This window comes from Bubalus kerabau, chromosome 20, assembly GCF_029407905.1.
Source record: "Bubalus kerabau isolate K-KA32 ecotype Philippines breed swamp buffalo chromosome 20, PCC_UOA_SB_1v2, whole genome shotgun sequence".
Taxonomy (NCBI): Eukaryota; Metazoa; Chordata; class Mammalia; order Artiodactyla; family Bovidae; genus Bubalus; species Bubalus kerabau.
Window position 1 is genome coordinate 28,850,022 of NC_073643.1, and position 23,849 is coordinate 28,873,870.

Genomic DNA, 23,849 nt, shown 5'->3' on the forward strand with positions numbered 1-23,849 from the left:
TATGTGATATTTCCTTTAACTTCATGCACTTTTATTTGTGATAATGTTCACATTTCACAATACTTTATGTGCTTTCACAATGCTACTATTTCCAGGTTAAACATTTTGTGTATTAATACAGTTTCTATATGACCCATGACATGGTTAAAAATCTCTGGGCCAGAATTCAAATGGATAGTAGTTCTGATCTGTAATTAAGAGTTTGGAGAAAGTTGACAACAGCTCGCTAAGCTGTTTTATTGAAATTCTCATCTGTGAAATGGGTGTTTTATTACCCATTTTCTGAAAGTTATTATAAAGAGGAATTGAGATGATTGTTGCCATAATACCCTTAAATTTATAGACCCGATACCAGTGTAATTTTCTTATAAAATCAAGCCTTCTGGCAAGTCGATGGCTTTGTACAATGGATGTGCTCTTGAGATTGTGGGATATTTAATGAGTTTTTAAATGTAATGTCTACTTTTTACTTTGACGTGTCTGGTGTGCTGACTGTTTAAAAAAATTCTGGTTTTTCTGTTTAAAAAACTCTTATTTAAAAACCAACTACTTTGTTTTTCTCTTTTGGCTTCCCATTGATAAATACGGCTCTCAGGTTAGTGCCTTTACCGTTTCCTACCCTCTGGGTGGCATTTAGGGTCTTGTACCACAGTGTACCATTTAGTAAATAGCTCTGTGATGGCTTAGACGAGCCGAGGGTGCCTCGGGGACAGGTTTTTACCCAGACAAATTGAAATGGATGGTTGAACACTTACCCAATTAATTTATTAAATGTGCTCAGTCAGTCTGGGTAAATCAAAGAAATGTGCTTCCCCCTCCTTCATCGGCAGCATGAGACTGGCCTGAAGTGTATGAGATAATTACCTCAACTTTCTACTTCATCTTTGCCTATGCAGACCTAGACTAATTTTCCCCCTAGTGAACAAACTAAATTATTTTCTCCTCTTCAGAAAGTCTTGAAAACTTTCAGCTTTTAGATACTACTTTATTGTGCTTTCTACTATAATTTAACCTTTTGTTTCTGTTTTTGTTTTTAAACTGGGGCATCTTTGATTTCCAGTTATATAACAATTGAATGATATATTTGTCCCTTTCATTCATAAGAGAGCAGATGTTTAAAGTAGCTTCTATAATGTAGGTTTTTTTGTTTTTTTTTTAATTATACTAAGGGAGAAATCCTGGACATTTGTTTTACAGATGGCAGCTGAATGGAAGCGATATTGATTTGAGTATGGAGTATCGTTATAAGCTGATCAGAGGAAATCTTGTGGTTATTAACCCCAACAGAAATTGGGATACAGGAAATTATCAATGCTTTGCCACAAATTCAGTCGGGACAATTGTCAGCAGAGAAGCTAAGCTCCAGTTTGCCTGTAAGTGTATGTTTACACATGTAACAAATCCAACATTTAAAAATATATAACTGACTTTGTGTGGTCATTTTGGATTTCAGAAACAGTATGTGGATTTTTATTAATTAAGAAAATAGGCTGAGAAATTAATTCAATGCTTTTTATCTCTATATACTGTACAAAGCAGAGTTTAAAATGTCTGTGTGTGTGTGTGTTTGAGAGAGAGAGAGAATGTGGATGTATGTGTGCATGCCTGTTTTCTGTTTGACTATTTTGTAAGGATTCTGTTTAAGGGAGGAAAAAGAATCTAGTTAAGGATGTGTTTACTCATTAGTTACTCTGTGCTTTGTACTATGTTAGAACTAAAAAGAGTATGAACAAATTGTCAGTCACGACCTTTGCTCTGGCAGAACATTGAAATTAGAAAATTACATCTAACAAATCTGAAAATATAAAGGAACAAAGACAGTGAGAAAGAAAAGAATGTAACATATCTTTGACTTCCATGGCAGTTTTGCCCAGCTCACGATGACCTTCAGTGCAACCCCCGTGAGGTCTGGCTCTGGAGACAAAGTCTGTACCATGTTAATTGGACCAGGGTGAACCCATGTCCCATCCTGAGGAAATCACATGCTCTTTAGCTGGAAATTTAGAATTGAGACCAAAGACCTAATTTAGTCTTTATCTTCCTGATGTATATTTAGACCATTTTCTACTTTTTCTTTCTTTTTACTAGTCTGTCTTCCTTTGTTTTTGCCATGTTTCATATATAATGCATATCATCATTACCTTGGTTCTGAGATTTCTTTTAGTTCTTTACACCTCAGTTATTCCGAAATTAGAATGCAGATGTTCTAATAATGTGGTAGTAGTCTTCCGCCACTGCCACAAGCCATTAATAAATTGATGATGTGTCATTTAATGCATGGCTTATTCTTTTGCTTTCTGTTTTTATAATGGCAGTGGTTGGTTTTATTCCTGCCATTATATTCTTTGTGTTCTTTTTTTCATACTTGTTGCTCTTTCACTTCTTTCATTTTTGATTTTTTCCTCTCTTTGAATATATATATATATATATATATATATATATATTTAACCTGTATCTTCTCTGAGTATTTTGATAGTTTTCAGGAGACCCTGATTCAATTCTTGGGTCAGGAAAATCCCCTGAAGAGGGGATAGGCTACCCACTCCAGTATTCTTCAGTTTCCCTGGTGGCTTAGTTGGTAGAGAATCCACCTGCAGTGTGGGAGACCTGGGTTCGATCCCTGGGTTGGGAAGATCCCCTGGAGAAGGGCATGGCAACCCACTCCAGTGATCTTGCCTGGAGAATTCCCATGTACAGAGGAGCCTGGCAAGCTGTAGTCCATGGGGTTGCAAATAGTTGAACACTGAGTGATTAAACACAGCATAGCGTATGTGTATATACATACATATATGTATATTTAATTTTCCAGCGTGTAGCTTGGTTTAGATCTCTTAATTTGCTTTGCTTAGAACTTGAAAATTTATTTTGTTATACTTGCACATCCCATAAAGAATTTAGGAAATTTTCGTGTCTCTATTCGTTTTATGTTTGATTTATTTATATTCTTAAAAGGGTAGAAAGGGATTATTTTTGTCTTATTTCTTGAAATACTTTTAATTTCAGGTTGTTCTTTCCTATGAATTTCTGTTTCTGATTTATTGAAGTCACATCTGTTTGCTTGTATTATTCTGAAGATATAGTCAGTTCTCTAAAATGCCATTTTGGCTCTTATAGGCAGTCTTTCTTCCTACTTCCATTTGGTCCTCCCATTTTTATGCTTAAAACTCTTAATAGGTTAGAAAGCAAATTTTGTCCAAAGTCAGCCTTTATACACACATGTCAGTTGATTACCCTGAATTTGCAGAGGTCAGATGCACTTCTCTGATCTACAGGGGAAGGTGCAGTTTCCAGTCTTAATTTTGTATTGCCAGGAGTCTTTCACAAAATATATTATTTCTTCTAACTGTATTTAAGTAGGGTCTTCCTTGGTAGCTCAGCTGGTAAAGAATCCGCCTGCAATGCAGGAGACTCCCGTTTGATTCCTGGGTCAGGAAGATCCGCTGGAGAAGGAATAGGCTATCCACTCCAGTATTTTGGGGCTTCCCTGGTGGCTCAGCTGATAAAGAATCAGCCTGAAATGTGGCAGACCTGGGTCCAATCCCTGGGTTGGGTAGATTCCATTGAGAAGAGAAAAGCTACCCACTCCAGTATTCTGTCCTGGAGGATTCCATGGACTATCCCTGGGGTCACAAAAGAGTCAGACACTAAGTGACTTTCACATATTTAAGTATATTTCTTAATACATATAGAAATACTGGAGTATATTTTTACTGCATGCTATACTTTTCTAATATCTGAAAAAGTATCATTTACTTACAAGTTTTTCCTCAGTCTATTCTTCCTGGAGAGTGTAACTTGTTTGGAAATAACTTCTGAAAGTATATCATGCCTCTTGCAGTCTGCCCCTACTTCATGGCCAGTAATTTATAGGCAAAGTGGGATTAAGTTGGTGATCCTGGGATTTTATTTTACCCCACTTAGAAGCTAATAAGCTAGCCTGTTGGTCTTTTATGGATGCTACCAGAAGACATGATTTCCTGGGTCAGTAACAAAGAGGTTTATTACTCACCACATAGCAAGCTCCATGCTTCAATTCCCCTTCCTCCCAGGTCCCACAGAGGTGATAGGATTTAGCTAGGATGGATGCTGCATTCTAGGAGGAGCATTGAGATTAGGGAATCCACCTCTTTTATAGCAAGCAGTAAGCAAGCCTGCTTTTCCTAGAGGGAGAGCTGGTCTTATCCTTCCTGGTTGCTCTCTGAAAACATTCATGAGAAATGGGCCAGGTAAAGAATGATTGGGCCTTTCATTTTTGGCAAACCTAGAAAATCTTACAAGGAAGCAAGAGCACATGGAGTGGATTGCTTCTCCCAACCAAATGTTTCTATTTTTCACTTGGTACTACTGTCCTTGAGTTTCTCTTTTGGGTGCATCCCATCAGGATAAGTGTGGAGAGTAAGGTACAGAATACCTTCCTACTTTTGTTGTGATTTCCCAAGTCCCTTGGGTTTCCCTGCAGTTTATCCTCATCTGCCTCATAAGTTTTATTTTCTCATATGCTTGGCATGTGATTGCTTTTGTGGTTTTTGACATACAGTGATATTCTTTAGTCTTGTTTGCTTTGTAATTTTTTTTGATAGTTTCACATGTGGTTTTTGGAAGTTATGAAGAGCAATATTGGGTATTCTTAGCCTGATGCCTGATTGAGCTGAGAAGATAAAAATGAATTAAAAAAAAAAAATTCTCAGCCTAAGGTACAGGCTGAGATACAGGTTTCTGATAAAGAAGCCAAAGAAGATGGCAAAAAGTGGAGAATATTTAATACATCAGAGTTCCAAGTTACAAGGCATTAGAAAGCATTGCTTTCACTTGGAGGCCTTGAAGGGATGTAATACATGCACTGAAAGAAGGGGTTAATAAGGAGACTTGTATTCCTCCAAGTATATCCTTCCCCTGCTCACGACTACAGGGGAGCCGAGCCTGTTTTGTCACAGGTAAACAATTAATGAAGTGTTGCTGCTGAAAAATGTTCTAATTGTTCTATGTTTGCAAACTTAGTAATACTTATTTGTTTCTGTCAGCCATGGAAAAATACATTCAAAATGTTCTTTGTGGAGAAATGAATAAATAACAGTATCTTCAATGTGCCACTTTTAACACTGATGAAAATGCAATGAAATTTTATCTTACTGTTCAAGATGCTTAAAAATAGTATTTATAATTAAATGAAGGTGAAAAGCTCATTCATAGTTTAAGCCGCCTGCTTTCCGTAAGCATTCTTTATCCCTTTTAACAGATGCTTTGTGGAACAATCACAAAATTTAGAGAGGGGAAAAATACATGAAGTAATGCAATGTTTGAATTGTAGACATTTTCTTAGTGATTTGCTGTTATGTTGCATGTGTATGATTTTTGAAGCTTGTAAAATGTGTTTCCAGGTGTTTTTGACACAATTTTAATTCCAACCACAAAATGTTAGGACGGTACCTCCAAAACTACAAATATCTTTGCTTTGTTGACAATTAGTTTTACTTCTCTTACTCTTGAATTTCCTGTCATTCTTTGTTAAAATGTTTTCATTTTACCTATTTCAAGGTGCAATACATTTTAATCATGAATTATATTAGACATGCAAATGGTATGGAGAAAAGTATAAAGAATGCCTGTATAGCTACCACTTATCTTAAGATTTAAATATTCAGAATATGATTAAACTTACCTTGTAACTCACCTTGATGACATTTCCTTCTCTCTTAAGCTCCCTCTGAATAGGTGGTCACTGTTCTGAATTATATGTTTTTTTTTAATTGTTTGAAAAATATGTATGTGTTTCTAAGCAACAGATAAAATTTTACCTTTTTAATTTCTAAACTTTTATGTAATGACATCAAGCAGCATTCTTACATCTACACTACTTTTCACATCAGCATTATATTTGTGAATATCTGTTGATATTTGTCAACATTTGTTATTGTTCTATATTTTAAATTGTGCAAATCTATTGAATGCAAAATTGTATTTCACTTTTCAGTTTCCATTTTTATTTTTTAAATAAAATGTAATTTTGGTTTTAATTTGCATTTCTACCTCAGGGACGGGGGAGCCTGGTGGGCTGACGTCTATGGGGTCACACAGAGTCGGACACGACTGAAGTGACTTAGCAGTAGCAGCAAGTTCATTTTAAGATATTTGTTGACCACTTTTATGTTTCTGTTATCTAGATACTTTTTCACTGTATGGTAGTCTTTTTTGCTTTTAAACTTAAGAGTTCTTTGTATAGTCTGGATTAATCCTTTGCCAGTTATGTATGTTTCTCCATTTTAGTGGCTAGGTTTTTTATTTTTCCTTGATGCTGTCAAATGATGAGCAGATGTTCTTAATTTTACATTAAAGTATTGATTTTTTTTATAGCTCATGTTCTCTCATGAGTTGTTTAAATTTTTTTTCTTCCTTACCGTGAAATGGTAAAAACATTTTCTTAAATGTACTTATAAAAGTTTAATATTCTCCTCTTTGCATTTAAGTCTTTAATTATCTAGAATTGGTTTTGTATATCTTGTGAAGTAGATTTACTTGTTTATTTTATTTCAGAGGGGAATCAACTCTACCAGCTCAGTTGATGGCAATTCTTAACCAACTGTAAAGCTATGTGTGGTCATGTCTCTGGCTTTTTTGGAATTTTGTGTCTGGAAAATCGTATTATTTGAAAATAGTGTGAGTTTTTGGTTCTTTTTATAGCTTTTATGTGAGTGCACTTTCTCTCACCCAGTACAGTGTTGAATAGGTATATTGAGCATGAATATCCTTGTCTTGCTCTTGATTTTCAAGAGTGAATAAGGTTAACATTTCACCATTTGGTGTGATGGTTACTCTAGATTTCATAGATACTCTTTATCAAGTTAAGGCAGTTCTTCTCTGTTAGTTTTTAATCAGGAATTCTTTATTATTGTAAATGCTTTTCCTACATTTACTGAGATAGTCATTCTGTTTTTCTCCTTTAACCTGTTAATACAGTGAACCATTTTTAGTATTAACCAACCTTCTAGTCCTGGGTTAGTTTCAGATTGGCTTTTATGTTTTTTAATACTTGGATGTTATTATCTGTAAGTGTTTAGTATTTTGCACATATATCAATATAGGAGATTTTCTTTCCTTCTCTCATACTCTACTTTTTTGGCTTTAGTATCAAAGTCATTTGTCTCTATAAATGAATAGATGATTACTTCTTATTTTATATTCCCTATAAGATTTTGAAAAATATTGGAATTATCTACTTCTTGAATAAAAAGTAAACATACAAATAAAACTATCTGGGCCTGGAGCTCTCCATTCAGGAAATATTTTAACTATTGATTAAATCATTTGAATAGTTGTAGGACCAGCATACTATCTCTTTCTTTGTGGTATGTTGTGTTTTTTCTTCTAGGAATTATATCCATTTGGTTTTTATTTTCTAATGAATTGCCCAAAAGTTGTTTCGAAGCATCTTCTCAATCTTCTTGTCTGTGTTTTATCAATAGATACATTCTCTATTTCATTCTAAGTATTATTTTAGTATCTTACCTTTCAGAATTTAATGTTATTCCTTGATTTTGAATTTTTATACTATATTTCATTCATTTCACTCAATTGTTTACTGTTCTTTCCAACTTCTTGGATTATTTGACTGTTCTTTTCTTAATCCCTTAAATTGTGTAGTTAACTCCTTACATTCCTACCTTTCTTCTGTTCTAATTTAAATATGTCTGACTTTAAATTTTCTCAAAAGCACAGCTTTAGCTGTAAACCAGTGTTCTGACTTGTAGCATATTTATTGGTTCAGTTTTATGGCTTCCTTGGTGGCTCAGACAGCAAAGAATCTGCCTACAATGTGTGATACCCGGATTCAATCCATGGGTTAGAAGGATCCCCTGGAGAAGGGAATGGCAACCCACTCTGTTCTTGCCATGAACAGAGGTGCCTGGGGAGCTACAGTCTCTGGAGTTGCAAAGAGTTGGACATGACTGAGCAACTAACACTTTTCACACTGTCTATAAATTTTATGATTTAATTATTACTTTCTCTTGGATCCATGAATTGTCAGATGTGTGTTTTAAAATTTCCAAACATGTGGAATTTTTCTAGTCATCTTTGGTTACTGATTTCTAACCTAGTAGCCTATTGACAAGAGAAATGTCTTCCTTATGTTCTTTGAGTTAAAGTCCGCAATTGTATTCAATTCATATACATCATTAATGATGCTTTATCTAATTAATCTATCAGTTTCTCTCACAGTGATGGTAGATTTCTGTTTATCCTGATATTTCTGATTATTTTGCTTTTTTTAATTAATATTTTATTGATGTATGAAAGTTTAGAATGGGTATATTTTTGGTCAGTATGAGGTGACCCACTATCTCTAATAAAGCATTTAATAGATAAGTGGTGACCCACTTATCTCTAATAAGGCATTTGCCGTTCGATGCATGATACTGGATGCTTGGGGCTGGTGCACTGGGACGACCCAGAGGGATGGTATGGGGAGGGAGGAGGGAGGAGGGTTTAGGATGGGGAACACATGTATACCTGTGGCAGATTCATTTTGATATTTGGCAAAACTAATGCAATTATGTAAAGTTTAAAAATAAAATAAAATTTAAAATAAATAAATAAATAAATATTAACATATTAATACAGAAATGTTAATATTTGTGTTCTTTCCTTGGACTGATTGAGAATTTATTTTTCCTTCAGTAACATCAAATGTTATATACTCTACTTATTTTCTTATAATAATCACCCTAGAAAATTTACTAGACATATTTAACAAATTCTAAACTTAATGTCTCCAACAATAGAAAAATTTCCATATTTTAAACTGTATTTCCCTCCTCCTGGATGTTATATTAATATTATTGTTGTCCAGTAGTTTAGTCAAAATTTTTAACACCATTAATTAGATATTATTGCTACTGTTCCTTTTATTTTCTAGTTTTTCTTTTATATCTGAAATAATGTAAGTCTATGCAAACTTCTACATAGTTTGGGAGTTTCTTGCTTGTTTTCAAGAAAAATGTTAGACTTCTGCTCACATCCTTTTTATTTCTCCTTTCCTAGAGGGAACAACTTTCAACTTTTTGATTGGCTCTTATTTACTTTCAACTTTTTGATTGGCTCTTGAAATAATTTGCTTATTTGCTACCTCTTGATTTTTCAATTTTAAGTATTACTGTTGGCCATCAAATTTGGTAGCTGATGCTTTAACACTTTCATACCACTACCTTGCCACCACAGAAATGTAAGGTTGCCTTTTTAAGAGGTTTATGAAAATAACAGCATTTTAAAATGCATAGCTTGCACAAAAACACAAAAATTAAAATTAGGGAAATCCACACTATATTCCATTCACTGTACTTTGATTGGATAGAGTGATGACAAGCCCATTCTTCAACCCAATCCCCATTCAAACCTCCACAGAGAATAAACATTTCACCTGCCTCCAGTTTCCAGTGGTTAACATTTGAATATGTATTAATTCAGGGCATTTTATTACAGGCGTTTATTGGGTCAGAATTTGAATTAGGTCAATATTCAGTGTTTATATTACTCTGAATTTATAAATGATATTCAGAGCTGACTTTTATAGCACAATAAAATTATGATTGTTTTTCCTTCCATGCATAATTATTTTCCTTCAAATTACTAATCTTACTTTTTAATTTTCCATTTTGCTATGGTCTTATATTTATGTCTGGAGAAGGAAATGGAAACCCACTCCAGTATTCTTGCTTGGAGAATCCCATGGACTCGGGAGCCTGGCAGGCTACAGTCCATAGGGTCACAAGAGTTGGACACGACTTAAGAGACGAGAGAGAGAGAGAGAGAGAGAGAGAGAGAGAGATACTTACATCAGCCAAAATTTTGACCAGTTTTCTGAATCTCTTCTCAAATTTTTGAGAGGTGTCCAGTATTCTATTTTACCTTCTTGGAGAAATCTTTTTTTGGAGGTTTTGGGGCACTCCAGTTTGGATTTGGTTTTCCTGCACATTAGGGGCAAGGCTGTATTTCCAGGATCTTCCTTCAGCTATAATCCTGTTCTTGGTGTTCAGTGTCTTAGAGCACCGTGTCCTCAGGTATCTCAAGAAAGGATGAAGGATAGCTGTGATTGTCCTGGAGCATATGTTCTAAAAGTTATTATACTGACATGCTTGGTTGAGAGACAGTCCAAACGCCCCCTTGGATGATGAAAGGCTCCATTGGCATTTGGAAGCCTGATGGGAGAAGAGGCCTAAGAGACTGCAGCATCCAGTGTGTGTACATATATATTTACTTAAGCCACCTGTTTCCTCACAAGATCCTCTATAAAATCTGCCAAGTGACCTGTTGGCATCCTATGTTTTACCCTCTCTAGAGAGTTAAGCCTCCTCTGACCTGATGTGGAGTGGTACGTAGGTGGGACAGGGAAGCTGAGTACCTAGCAATTGCTTAAAATTCCAACTTTACTACTTCCTCCCATTCCTTTCCTCACTGTGAATTTAAAGACATCTTTCTCTGTTATGTCAAACCCTCAACACCATCACTTCTGCTTTCTAGTTTCCAAAATTTTATTGCACTTTGCTCTTCTATTACTTGTTTTTGTTGAGTTTGTATCTTCAAAAAATATCTTTACTGCCCTTACGTCTTACGTTGGGGAATCTCTCAGAGAAATGGAGAAAGTACAGATGTGTGTGTTTGCCCTAGGAGACTTATTCTTATTTCATATTAGTTTTAGTTGTTTTTTTTTTTAGATTTACCCACATTTATCATTTCCTTTGTGCACCATCATTCATGCATCTATGACTTTTTATTTTCTAGAAGTTCATTTTGTGAGTTTCCAATGATGGTCAGTACTCTTTTGTTTTTCTTCTCTTCCCTCTTTTGGTCTTCAGAGAGTGTGTTACTTGCCCTTATTCTTCCAAAAATAATTCTGCTATAAAATGTAATTTTAAAGGTGCAGAGACTGGAGCCAGGCTGTGTGGATTCAAATCCTTCCTCTTAGTGGCCATGTAACTTTGGACAAATATTGAACCTATATTTCCAACTTTTCAGCTGTAAATCAAAGATAACAGTAGAATTTACTTCATCGGGTATGAGGGTTAAACGAGCTACAATATTGTTAAGCATCTGGAGCAGTGCCTGGCACACAGTGCCTGCTGTTCAAAGATAAGCTATTATCATATTTAGACAATTCTAGGTTATGATTCCCAGATCTTGAAATACATGTCTTATGGTAACTGATGATTTCATAGCTGTTACCTCTTCCAGTTTTGTTTGTCTGCTCCTTACTCCTTTTGGTTTTCCTTTATAAGTATATTGAAATTTCTCATTTCACCATGTCTGTTAACCTGTCTTTCATGTTTTCTATCTCTGCTTAGTTCTTATCTTCAGTTCACTAATCTTTGTTCTCTGCCTAATTTACTATTAAACTGTCCTTTGAGTTTTAATTTCAGTGGTTATGTTTTTCTTGTCTAGACTTTCTGTCTGATTGTTTTCCATATGTTTCTGTTCTCTCCTTAGAGCATCCTGTTTTTTCTGAGGATTTGACACCCATCTTCATTTTTTTATTACTTCAATTGTTTAAAGTTTATTTAGGTGTTCTTTCGTTATGTTGTTCTGTAAGCTCAGGATATCATTGATGTTAACCTGTGATTTGTTGATCTGTTCACTCTCATTTGTAGAACATATTACCATTTTTGTAATGTTTGATGTGAATCTGATCTTTAGGAGAATTTCCCCTCCCATGTCAACATGAGATTGTTCTTAACCTTGGTTGAAGAAGTGTCCATACCCAACAGCTTTTGTGGGTTTCCCCAGGAACCAGGGATATAACCAGCCTGGAGACTGTATTATGTTAATGTATTGGCTTAATGTAGCCTACCATCTATAGTCACTTTTTCTTATCAGTCACCTGTAAAAATGAATTTGTAGATACTGCAGCATCACTTTTAGGAAAAGTAGGGTTGGCGGGTTCCTGCAAACCTTGGGCTGTATGGTTTTCATCCACCATTCAATACATAACCTTGTTTTATGGAAGTTTCTGTTTAAAGGTGTCTTATGTAATAAACATTGTTGGTTTGCTAACATTAACCTTATAGTCAGGAACCCTGTAACTCAAGCCTGAACAAAACTCTGCTAACATGGGTTTTTCTTCATAAGACCAGCACGGCCTCCTTGTGCTTGAGATTAGATAACGTTTCAGCATTATGCTTTAGTTCCAGTTTAAACAGCAGAGTCAACAGAAAGCACAAAGATGCCAAAAAAAAAAAAAAGGCACTAAGTGTGTAGGAAAAAGGACCCTTTTTTACAATTAGAGTAAACAAGGTAAACTGAAACAAGGCAGAGAGCATTGCTGCCTTCCACCTCAGCTGGAAACGTGCACCTGGAGTGATTCGAATTTTTCACCACTTTGAGCATATCTGAGAGTGACCACAAAAGTGCACAAATACTGATTAAGGCTTTACAAATACATTTTAGGGAGCAGGTGAATTCACAAATATGAAATCCACAAATGAGGATCTATTATATGTAAAATGCGTATGAAACCCTGAATCATGTGAGATATATGCCCCCAATCATGAATTCTTCATTGAAGTAGCCGCTCCCTCCAAGTCTCCCACCTCACTGCAACCTCACTCCAAAAAGTAAATGAAGGACAGATTAACTCCCTAGCCTTCTCTCTAAGTTTGTGGGTGGGTTTAAGCATGAGTGCAGCCCTTAAAGCACGAATGTGTGTTCAGTTGCTCAGTTGTGTCCAATTCTCTGCAATCCCATGGACTGTAGCCCACCAGGCTTTGCTGTCCATGGAATTTCCCAGGCAAGAATCCTGGTGAGGGTTGCTATTTCCTCCTGAAGGAGGTTTTCCTGACCCAGGGATAAAACTTGCATCTCCTGCATTGACAGGCATATTCTTTACCACTGAGTCACCTTGGAAACCCAGCTATGTCTGAAAGGACTCCTTTTCAAATATCCAGCTCCTGAGCCCAGGACCTCCTCATCTCCTGTTTCCACAAGGGCAGTTAAACCTATGCTATCAGATTGCCGAGACTGATCTCCCATTCCCCACACCTTTCTGCTGCCCTGGCTGTCACAGCCTAGGCTCTAGAATTAATCATTCTGCTTTGCAACTTACTTTGTTTGCTCAGCTTTACATTAAACTAAATTTTTGTTGTATTTTAATCAGCATTGCAAAGCAATTTTTGGAACTCAAAATCTCCTACCATTTTTTTGTGCTTTATATTTCTATTCAGTTGATTACTTAGGAAGATAATGTTCATGAGTGAAGCCATCTTTGTGTAAGCATTAAGAATAGTGAGATCTGGAATGGATCAGAGGCCATGACGTGCTCTTCCTATAGGGGGTGCTCACTGTGCAGCCATCCAGTCTTTTGTAAATAATGGATTCTGGGTTATTCTGAAAAGCAATCAGAATTTCACTCATTTGCTATTAATGAGTGAAATAATGAATAAAATAATGAATGAACTATTCATGATTTCATGAGTGAATTAATGAGTGAAATAATGAGTGAGAAATGCAGAAACAGTGTTACTGTTGGGGTGCAGCCCACAGGTCTACAAATCCTGTGTTTGCCCAGATTCAAGACCCAAGAAAGAGCCCGGAGTCAGTGACAGAAACATCAGTAGTTTACTGGATGGGGAATCTGACATGTCTGAAACAAAGTCCTGGAGTGATACCCCTCAATCTTCTGCAGAAGGCAGGCAGGACTTGGTGGGAGTCTTTACTCCTGGGGAGAAGAGGAGATTGCCAGTTAGAGGGAAATTGATGCCAGGTTGGCTTTTCGGTCACCAGGGAGACTAGCATAAGAGCAAGCCCCTCACCACTTCTTTGATAAGTACAATCTCTAGCTGGGGCCTGGGCCAGAAAGGTCAGTCAGGAGAATATAGGAGAATCAGGTACTGATTGAGCTGGGTCTGTACAGAGAGCAGGAGAATAGCCTGACCATACAGTTACCAAAGCTGATCACTTTTCAGAATAACCCAGGATCCATTATTTACATACAGTGTTTTGACCTTTTACATATTAGAGACTAAGTTTAATTTTTACAAAAACACTGCATGGGTCAACCCTATCTGCAGCAGACAAGTGAAAGTCAAATATAGCCCAGGGGTTGTCATTAATGACTTCCAACCTAGATGTTGAGAACAGATGCTCTCAACACATAAAAAATGTTACACTGGATTATGAAATGTTCTTACCTCTGTCTCTTAAGAAGATATTTAAGAGCTCATTTCTTCAGCCCAAAGCTTCTTTTTTCCTTTTTTATCCCCTTTTAACTTCTGTCCATTTGCAATCTTTGTATAAAACATAAATTGACTATATTCCCACTACAAAAGGTTACTTCTTCCTCTTTAAAAACACATAAGAGACTTAGAAAAGTAAATGTGAAGAAAGACTAAAAAAGTGCAAAAATTTTGAAGGATGAATCCCAGAGTGGCTGGCTGTATCTGAAAAGAAAAATTACTAAAGACTAATTAGCTAAAATTGTTCTGTTATAATTAGTAGGAGCTTAGTTTGCTGTGAGTTACAGGCAGTGCTATTTCTCGTAACTAAAAGTGAAGCTAAAAAAATAAATTTCATCTTTGAACACAAAGACTTTGATGAAGTTCAAAGCTACTTTGCTCTGATGGTTTAACAACAAGTTAAATTTCAAACAAAAGGCTGTAACTTTATCAGTAGTCTGTTCATTCTCTCTGAATTTGAAAAGCAAATGTTTTAGTCAAACACAATACATTTCAACCTAGTCACATGGGAAGGTTGTGAGCTTTAAAACTAAGATTCTGTTAAAGTCAGTGTTTTTTCAGTAACTTCTCAGTCTGTGTATTTTATGTTTTTCCATGTAAATGGAATATACTTGTTGTTTGCCTTTGAATCATGAAAGGTTTTAGTTTATAAAATAACTGCTGATATCTTAGGACATTTATGAAATATTATTTCACTTCTACATTTTGGGGCCAAAGCTAGTTGGAAGATTGCACTGACAAGTGTCTTAATCTAAGTTTCCACTGGGTTTGCTGTGTTTACAATTCAGTTCTCTTGTTTTTGAGGAGCTTAATGTGAAAATGTTTACCACTATACCACCAACACGGGAAAGCTACCACAAACCTAGACAGTGTGTTGAAAAGCAGAGACATTAATCTGCCAACAAAGGTCCATATAATCCAGGCCATAGTCTATCCGGTGGTCATGTATGGTTGTGAGAGCTGGGAAGGTAGAGCACCAAAGAATTGATCCCTTCAAACTGTGATGCTGGAGAAGACTGCTGAGAGTCTCTTGCACAGCAAGGAGATTGAACCTGTCAATCTTAAAGGAAATCAACCCTGAATACTCATTTGAAGGACTTATGCTGAAGCGGAAGATCTGGTATTTTGGTCACCTGATGTATTCTTGTCTTAAGAACCCCATGAACAGTATGAAAAGGCAAAATGATAGGATACTGAAAGAAGAACTCCCCAGGTCAGTAGATGCCCAATATGCTACTGGAGATCAGTGGAGAAATAACTCCAGAAAGAATGAAGGGATGGAGCCAAAGCAAAAACAATACCCACTTGAGGATGAGACTGGTGATAGAAGCAAGGTCAGATGCTGTAAAGAGCAATATTCCATAGGAACCTGGAATGTTAGGTCCAAGAATCAAGGCAAATTGGAAAGAGTCAAACAGGAGATGGCAAGAGTGAACGTTGACATTCTAGGAATCAGCAAACTAAAATGGACTGGAATGGGTGAATTTAACTCAGATGACCATTATATCTACTACTGTGGGCAGGAATCCCTTAGAAGAAAAGGAGTAGCCATCATGGTCAACAAAAGTGTCTAAAATGTAGTACTTGAATGCAATCTCAAAAACGACAGAATGATCTCTGTTTGTTTCCAAGGCAAACCATTCAATATCACAGTAATCCAAGTCTATGCCCCAACCAGTAACACTGAAGAAGCTGAAGTTGAATGGTTCTATGAAGATCTACAAGACCTTTTAGAACTACCACCCAAAAAAGATGTCCTTTCGATGCACGATACTGGATGCTTGGGGCTGGTGCACTGGGACGACCCAGAGGGATGGAATGGGGAGGGAGGAGGGAGGAGGGTTCAGGATGGGGAACACATGTATACCTGTGGCGGATTCATTTTGATATTTGGCAAATCTAATACAGTTATGTAAAGTTTAAAAATAAAATAAAATTAAAAAAAAAAAAAAAAAAAAAAAAAAAGATGTCCTTTTCATTACAGGGGACTGGAATGCAAAAGTAGGAAGTCAAGAAGCACCTGGGGTAACAGGAAAATTTGGCCATGGAGTACGGAATGAAGCAGGGCAAAGGCTAATAGAGTTTTGCCAAGAGAACGCACTGGTCATAGCAAACACCCTCTTCCAACAACACAAGAGAAGACTCTACACACGAACATCACCAGATAGTCAACACCAAAATCAGATTGATTATATCCTTTGCAGCCAAAGATGGAGAAGCTCTATACAGTCAGCAAAAACAAGACCAGGAGCTGATTGTAGCTCAGACCATGACTTACTTATTGCCAAATTCAGACTTAAATTGAAGAAAGTAGGGAAAACCACTAGACCATTCAGGTATGACCTAAATCAAATCCCTTATGATTATACAGTGGAAGTGAGAAATAGATTTAAGGGCCTAGATCTGATAGATAGAGTGCCTGATGAACTATGGATGGAGGTTCATGACGTTGTACAGGAGACAGGAATCAAGACCATCCCCATGGAAAAGAAATGCAAAAAAGCAAAATGGCTGTCTGAGGAGGCTTTACAAATAGCTGTGAAAAGAATAGAAGTGAAAAGCAAAGGAGAAAAAGAAAGATATAAGCATCTGAATGCAGAGTTCCAAAGAATAGCAAGGAGAGACAAGAAAGCTTTCCTCAGCGATCAATGCAAAGAAATAGAGGAAAACAACAGAATGGGAAAGACTAGAGATCTCTTCAAGAAAATCAGAGATACCAAGGGAACATTTCATGCAAAGATGGGCTTGATAAAGGACAGAAAACGTATGGACCTAACAGAAGCAGATGATATTAAGAAGAGGTGGCAAAGAATACACAGAAGAACTGTACAAAAAAGATCTTCACGACCCAGATAATCACGATGATGTGATCACTCACATTCATCTAGAGCCAGACATGCTGGAATGGGAAGTCAAGTGGGCCTTAGGAAGCATCACTACAAACAAGGTAGTGGAGGTGATGGAATTCCAGTTGAGCTATTTCAAATCCTGAAAGATGATGCTGTGAAAGTGCTGCACTCAATATGTCAGCAAATATGGAGAACTCAGCAGTGGCCACAGGACTGGGAAAGGTTAGTTTTCGTTCCAATCCCAAAGAAAGGCAATGCCAAAGAATGCTCAAATTACCACACAACTGCACTCATCTCACACGCTAGTAAAGTAATGCTCAAAATTCTCCAAGCCAGGCCTCAGCAATACATGAACGGTGAACTTCCAGATGTTCAAGCTGGTTTTAGAAAAGGCAGAGGAACCAGAGATCAAATTACCAACATCCGCTGGATCATGGAAAAAGCAAGAGAGTTCCAGGAAAACATCTATTTCTGCTTTATTGACTATGCCAAAGCCTTTGACTGTGTGGATCACAATCAACTGTGCCAAATTCTGAAGAGATGGGAATGTCAGACCACCAGACCTGCCTCTTGAGAAACCTGTACGCAGGTCGGGAAGCAACAGTTAGAACTGGACATGGAAAAACAGACCAGTTCCCAATAGGAAAAGGAGTATGTCAAGGCTGTATATTGTTACCCTGCTTAATTAACTTACATGCAGATTACATCATGAGAAATATTGAGCTGGAGGAAGCACAAACTACAATCAAGATGGCTGGGAGAAAGATCAGTAACCTCAGATATGCAGATGACACCACCCTTATGGCAGAAAGTGAAGAAGAACCTAAAGCCTCTTGATGAAAGTGAAAGAGGAGAGTGAAAAAGTTGGTTTAAAGCTCAGAATTCAAAAACTAAGATCAAGGCATCCAGTCCCATCACTTCATGGCAAATAGACAGGGAATCAGTGGCTGACTTTATTTTTTTGGGCTCCAAAGTCACTGCAGATGGTGATTGCAGCCATGGAATTAAAAGATGCTTACTCCTTCGAAGGAAAGTTATGACCAACCTGGACAGCATATTAAAAAGTAGAGACAAAGGTGTGTCTAGTCAAGGCTTGGTTTTTCCAGTAGTCATGTATGGATGTGAGAGTTGTACTATAAAGAAAGCTGAGGGCAGAAGAATTGATGCTTTTGAACTGTGGTGTTGGGGAAGACTCTTGAGAGTCCCTTGGACTGCAAGGAGATCCAACCAGTCCACCCTAAAGGAGACCAGTCCTGGGTGTTCATTGGAAGGACTGATGTTGAAGCTGAAACTCCAATACTTTGGCCCCCTGATGCGAAGAGTTGACTCATTGGAAAAGACCCTGATGCTGGGAGAGATTGAGGGCGGGAGGAGAAGGGGACGACAGAGGATGAGATGATTGGATGGGATCACTGACTCAATAGACATGGGTTTGGGTGGACTCTGGGAGTTGGTAATGGACAGAGAGGCCTGTTATGCTGCGGTTCATGGGGTCACAAAGAGTCAGACATGACTGGGCGACTGAACTGAGCTGAACTGATACAGAGTACATCATGCAAAATATCAGGGTCGATAAAATACAAGCTGGAATCAAGATTGCTGGGAGAAATATCAATAACCTCAGATATGCAGATGACTTCCCCTTTAAGGCAGAAAGCAAGGAGGAACTAAAAAATCCTCTTTATGAATTTGAAAGAGAAGAGTGAAAAAGCTTGCTTAAAACTCAACATTTAAAAAAATGAAGATCATGGCATCCAGTCCCATCTCATGGAAAACAGGTGGGGAAACAATGGAAACAGTGACAGAGTTTATTTTCTTGGTGTCTCAAGTCACTGCAGATGGTGACTGCAGCCATGAAATCAAAAGATTCTTGCTCCTTGGAAGAAAAGCTATGACCCACCTAGGCAGCATATTAAAAAGCAGAAACATTACTTTGCCAACAAAGGTCCATATAGTCAAGGCGATGTTTTTTCCAGTAGTCATGTGTGGATGTGAGAGTTGGACCACAAAGAAGGCTGAGTGCTGAAGAATTCATGCCTTTGAACTATGGTGTTGGAGGAGACTCTTGAGAGTCCCTTGGACTGAAGGAGATCCAACCAGTCAATCCTAAAGGAAATCAACCCTTAATATTCATTGGAAAGACTGACACTGAAGCTGAAACTCCAATACTTTGGCCACCTGATGCCAAGAGCTGACTCATTAGAAAAGACCTTGATGCCAGGAAAAATTGAAGGCAGGAGGAGAAGGGGACGACAGAGAACAAGATGGTTGTATGGCCTTATCAACTCAATGGACATAGTTTGAGCAAGCTCTGGGAGATGCTAAAGTACAGGAAAGCCTGGAGTGTTGCAGTCCATGGGGTCACAAAGAGTCAGACAGTACTGAGTGACTGAACAGCAATAACAGATTTATGACATCTTCTATAAGTAACTTGAAAAGTATCTCTTCCATCTGGTGTGATAATAATAGAGCAATCTATCAGCCTGATTGTCATGCATGTTTGTTCAGGCCAGGTCTTGCCCAGAGGCACTTTGATGAATTCTAACTAAGGCTTCCTTTTCCATTGAGACATGCTGCCCTTGTTCTGGCTGGGTCTGCATGGGGGACAAGGTGACTTATTGTCTTATCCAGAAGAGGGAGTTTTTTACAGTTCTTACACAGACATTATATATGTCACGATGGTTCTGTCAATAGCTAGGGGTGTTTTGAGTTGAGACAATGGACAGATTTAATTGATATTACTTTATAACTGCTTCATTGAGATATAATTCACATTACCAAACAATTTCCCTTTTAAAGACTATAACTCAGTGATTTACAGTATATTCACAGAGTTTTTAAATATATAAATTCATTCATGTGTTGTGTACGATATACATGTTCACCACCAGCACAATCAATTTTAGAACATTTTTATAATCCCACAAAGAAACTGTACCCTTTTAGCAGTCATTCTCTATTTCCTCCCAAGAGTCCTCCTCCTGGAAATCACTCATCTACTTTCTATCTCCATGGATTTCCCTGTTTTGAACATTTTATATAAATGGAGTAAGACTATATATGGTCATTTTTCATTGACTCTTTTTATCTGGTATAATGTCTTGGAGCTTCATCTATATTGTAAAATACATCAGTAGTTCATTCCTTTCTATCGCTGAATAGTATTCCTTCTGTGGATATATCACTTGCTGTTTACCGTTTCAGTAGCTGATGGTCATTAGGGTTGTGTTCACATTAAGGGATATTATACCTAATGCTGCTGTAAACATTTGTGTACAAGTTTTCTTGTAGACAGTTTTCATTTCTATTGTATTTGTAACTAGGACTGAAATCACTACACTATATGATAACCTATATTTCACCTCCTAAGGAGATGTGCCATACTGTTTCACAAAGTCACTGCAGCACTTAACGGTCCCATTAGCAGTGTATGAAGGTTCCAGTTTTCCCCAGGCTAGCCAACATGTGTTACATTTGTCCTTTGGAGTACAATGGTCCTAGTGGGTATGAAGTCACATCTCATTGTGGTTTTGATGTTCATCTCCCTGATGACTAGTGATTCATACCTGCTTTCATGTATTTATTGGCCATTTCTCTGGTTTGGGAAAAGGTCTATTTATATCCTTTGCTCATATTCTAATTGGGTTATTTGTCTTACTAAGTTTTATAAATTATTTATACATACTAGATATAAGAAGTCCTTTGTCAGATTCATGTAATGTTTCCTAACAGTCTATTGATAAGATGAATTTTTTAGTCACCTCTTTATTTTTATTTTTGTGTGTTATTTAGCTTTATTTTTTAAATTTATTTTTAACTGGAGGATCATTGCTTTATAATATTGTGTTGGTTTCTATACATCATACATCATTAAATTTCTGAGGTCAGTGGTAGAAATGTGCAATTAGTAGGCTGAAAAGGTGGAAAGTCATCCAGCAGGGTTAACATGAAATATTTCAGATACTATAGTAATCAAACAATGTGATAGAATAGAATTAATTCAAGATTAGATGTGGAAGATCTTGGTTCTAGTTCTGGCTCAGCCACTATGTGGGAATCACTTGACCACCCTGGGCTTTAATTGCTTTATATGTAAGGAAGAATTTAGCCCCTAAAAGACTCTCCTTCTTATATTGTATAATTCTAAGTTTAGAAGTTAAGCTGAAGAGAATGAACCTAGTTTTCCTTTCCAGGCAAAGATTCTAACTTCGGGATTTTGAAACAACTGAGAGTTTGGATGAAATATCTTTTGCCTCTTCTTTTTTTGTTGAGAACTCTCCAAATGTCAGGGTACTAACAAGGGTTCTTAGAATCCCCTTGCATTTCTCCCTTCCAAGAAGTCTTGTTGAAACTAAGAACCAAATAATAGGCTTATAAACTGTTTCTATAAAATGATCCACAGTTTGAACAATAATGTTAAATTCCTCCAGAATCTATGGTCTCAAGGAGACTCATCTGTTATGTGGAGGCTGACGATTGGAAGTGGCTCTTGTTTGCTATAACCACAGGTTGTTACTCTGGAAAGTCTAGGTACTTCCCTCTTCCTGTATTGAAATTTAGTAGCATTCTTAGAAATCCAGTTGATGGTTAATATATTTTTCTTTCTTTCTTTCTTTCTTTTTTTTTTTTTTTTTGCTTTATTCTCAGCTGTGGTTTGTCTTATCCAGTTAGTTTTGGTTAATGCCATCATTAAAAAATTTGGCCAGTTAATTGTATGAATTCAAATAGAATATTTCCATCAGACATGTTGCTATTGAAATAGAGTTGTCTCATCAGCATGGGCCAATCACTGGATGTTATATAAAATTCATTAAGTTAGACTCTTTGATAATGATGGAAATATATCTCATGCGTGAGCATCTAAAAGATTTCTAATCTCTTAATTACATATATAATTTAGTTTTTATTACATTTCTTTAAAAAAGAATTTAAATCTATTATATTAAGCCTTGTTTGGACTTTAGTCCCCTTCCCTTTTTTGTCCATTATCTGCCATGGAAAACTTCTAGAGTCAAGATTTTGCTTGAGTAGCAATAGCATTTTAACTTGCTATAAATATTTTTGAATGCAAAGCATGTTGATTACATCATGGTAGGGATCAAAGAAAAAATGCTGCTTAACTTTTAATGAAGCTGATTCAAATTGCTTTCAAATTAAATGCAATATATTCATTATATAGATGCTATATATATATATATATATATGCTGTAATATATGTACATATGCATATGAAATCCTGTCTTGTCAGAATGCAGTATCCCAGAAACTTGGAAATTTCTCAAAGCTGGCAATATCATCAGCCCATTTGGCCATTGGATTAACTGGCATTCTTTCATATGGATTTTTTTCTGTTCATACAGTAGGAGTAGATTGGATATTTCTCTGGATAGATCAGTTTTATTTCCTTGAACCTCAGAGAAGTTCTTGCTTAGAAATCATCTGCCTGTTGTTTTGTTTTACTTTCCCTCTTTGGTCACTGTAGGAGTGTTCCTTTATTGCTGCTCTGTTGGGATTTTTTTTTTTTAATCACTTCTTCTTAAGGACTCTGAAAGCAATTTCCTGTCTATAGTAGAACTGTTATGCCTTGTCTGCGAAAGAAAGTGTTGCCTGGTGAAGGAAGCAGCTGCTTGGGTGGTGTATTTAAAGTTGAAACCAAATGGCTTGTGAAAAGGCTGGAATTGAACTCAAGCATTTAATTTAGGATAAGGCACTATTATATGTGTATGGTGTTTCATAGTATATCGTGTACCATAATTTTTTAGGCTGTTGTATTTCCTTGCTGCAGCATGCTAAAAATATTCTATAATTTCTTCTTCTACAGGAGCATCTATTTAATTGAGTTCTGGTTTAATGCTCATCCATTATACTGCTGTGATTCTATTTTGCAAATGTTGAAAAATGTCTTTAAAATCACACCTGAAGTCCTGTAATTTTCAGAGTAATGATCTCTTTTGGAGGATTTTTCTCTTCTTCCTCCTTTCCTTTATTTTTGTTCAATTTGGAGTTATGACTTTAAAAATCAAAATTGCTTTTATAAGCATATAATACTTCACTGTACATCTTTTCATTATTCTAGTTTGGTAAATCATCTCCTGTTTGTCAGTTTTAAAATGATTTGATTTGCGAAACACATTATTCTTTTTGTTTTTTGAATTTTCTGCCCTAAGTTTTCTGTAATAGAGGGAAGAATATGCTATTCAAGAGTTCATTATATCTTTTAAAAAATTCTGTTTGCTTATAGATCATGCTTAAGAGTGTTTTATTTCAAAATCTCAAAGGATAGTACTTTATAAAATTTATTATTTTGTCACTTCAGTTATTTGATTTGGTAAAGCTATTGATAAAAATTTCCTACTGTGAACATTAATCAGTTTTTCTTTCTTATATGTGCAGATTATGATTAACAATGCTGTCTGTGACTTTCACACTAAATTTGTATCCCTTCTCAAAAACACTGACATGTTAATGGTTTAATGTCAATAGGTAATATTCATTTCTTTAGCGTATCTTTTTAATCCATAGTATCTTGATTGTGACTTTATCAAGTTCACATTTTTAATGGTAACTAACTTCTCATATTATTAAATTTGTTTTAATGTATACACTGAAAATGTTTCCTAAAAATCTATAGCTCCAGGTTTTTCAGTAGATAACTTATTAATAAAATGCCTCCCTCAACCCAGGATTTTTAGATAAATTTTCCCCCATGACAACTCAATGAGACTTGAATCTCCTATCAGAGGAGATATTAAGGCATATAACTATACATATTACAATTTTCTCA

General features: G+C 36.4%; 1 protein-coding gene across 6 annotated transcripts in view; it reads left to right on the forward strand.

Annotated features, from left to right (window-relative positions):
- The window catches only part of CNTN3 (contactin 3), a 391,647-nt gene that overhangs the window by 144,353 nt on the left and 223,445 nt on the right, over positions 1-23,849 (forward strand). For all 6 annotated transcript variants that reach the window (XM_055557267.1, XM_055557268.1, XM_055557264.1 and 3 more), the window contains exon 4: positions 1,198-1,373. In XM_055557267.1, coding sequence (XP_055413242.1) covers positions 1,198-1,373 — 176 coding nt within the window. The remainder of the gene's footprint in view (positions 1-1,197; positions 1,374-23,849) is intronic.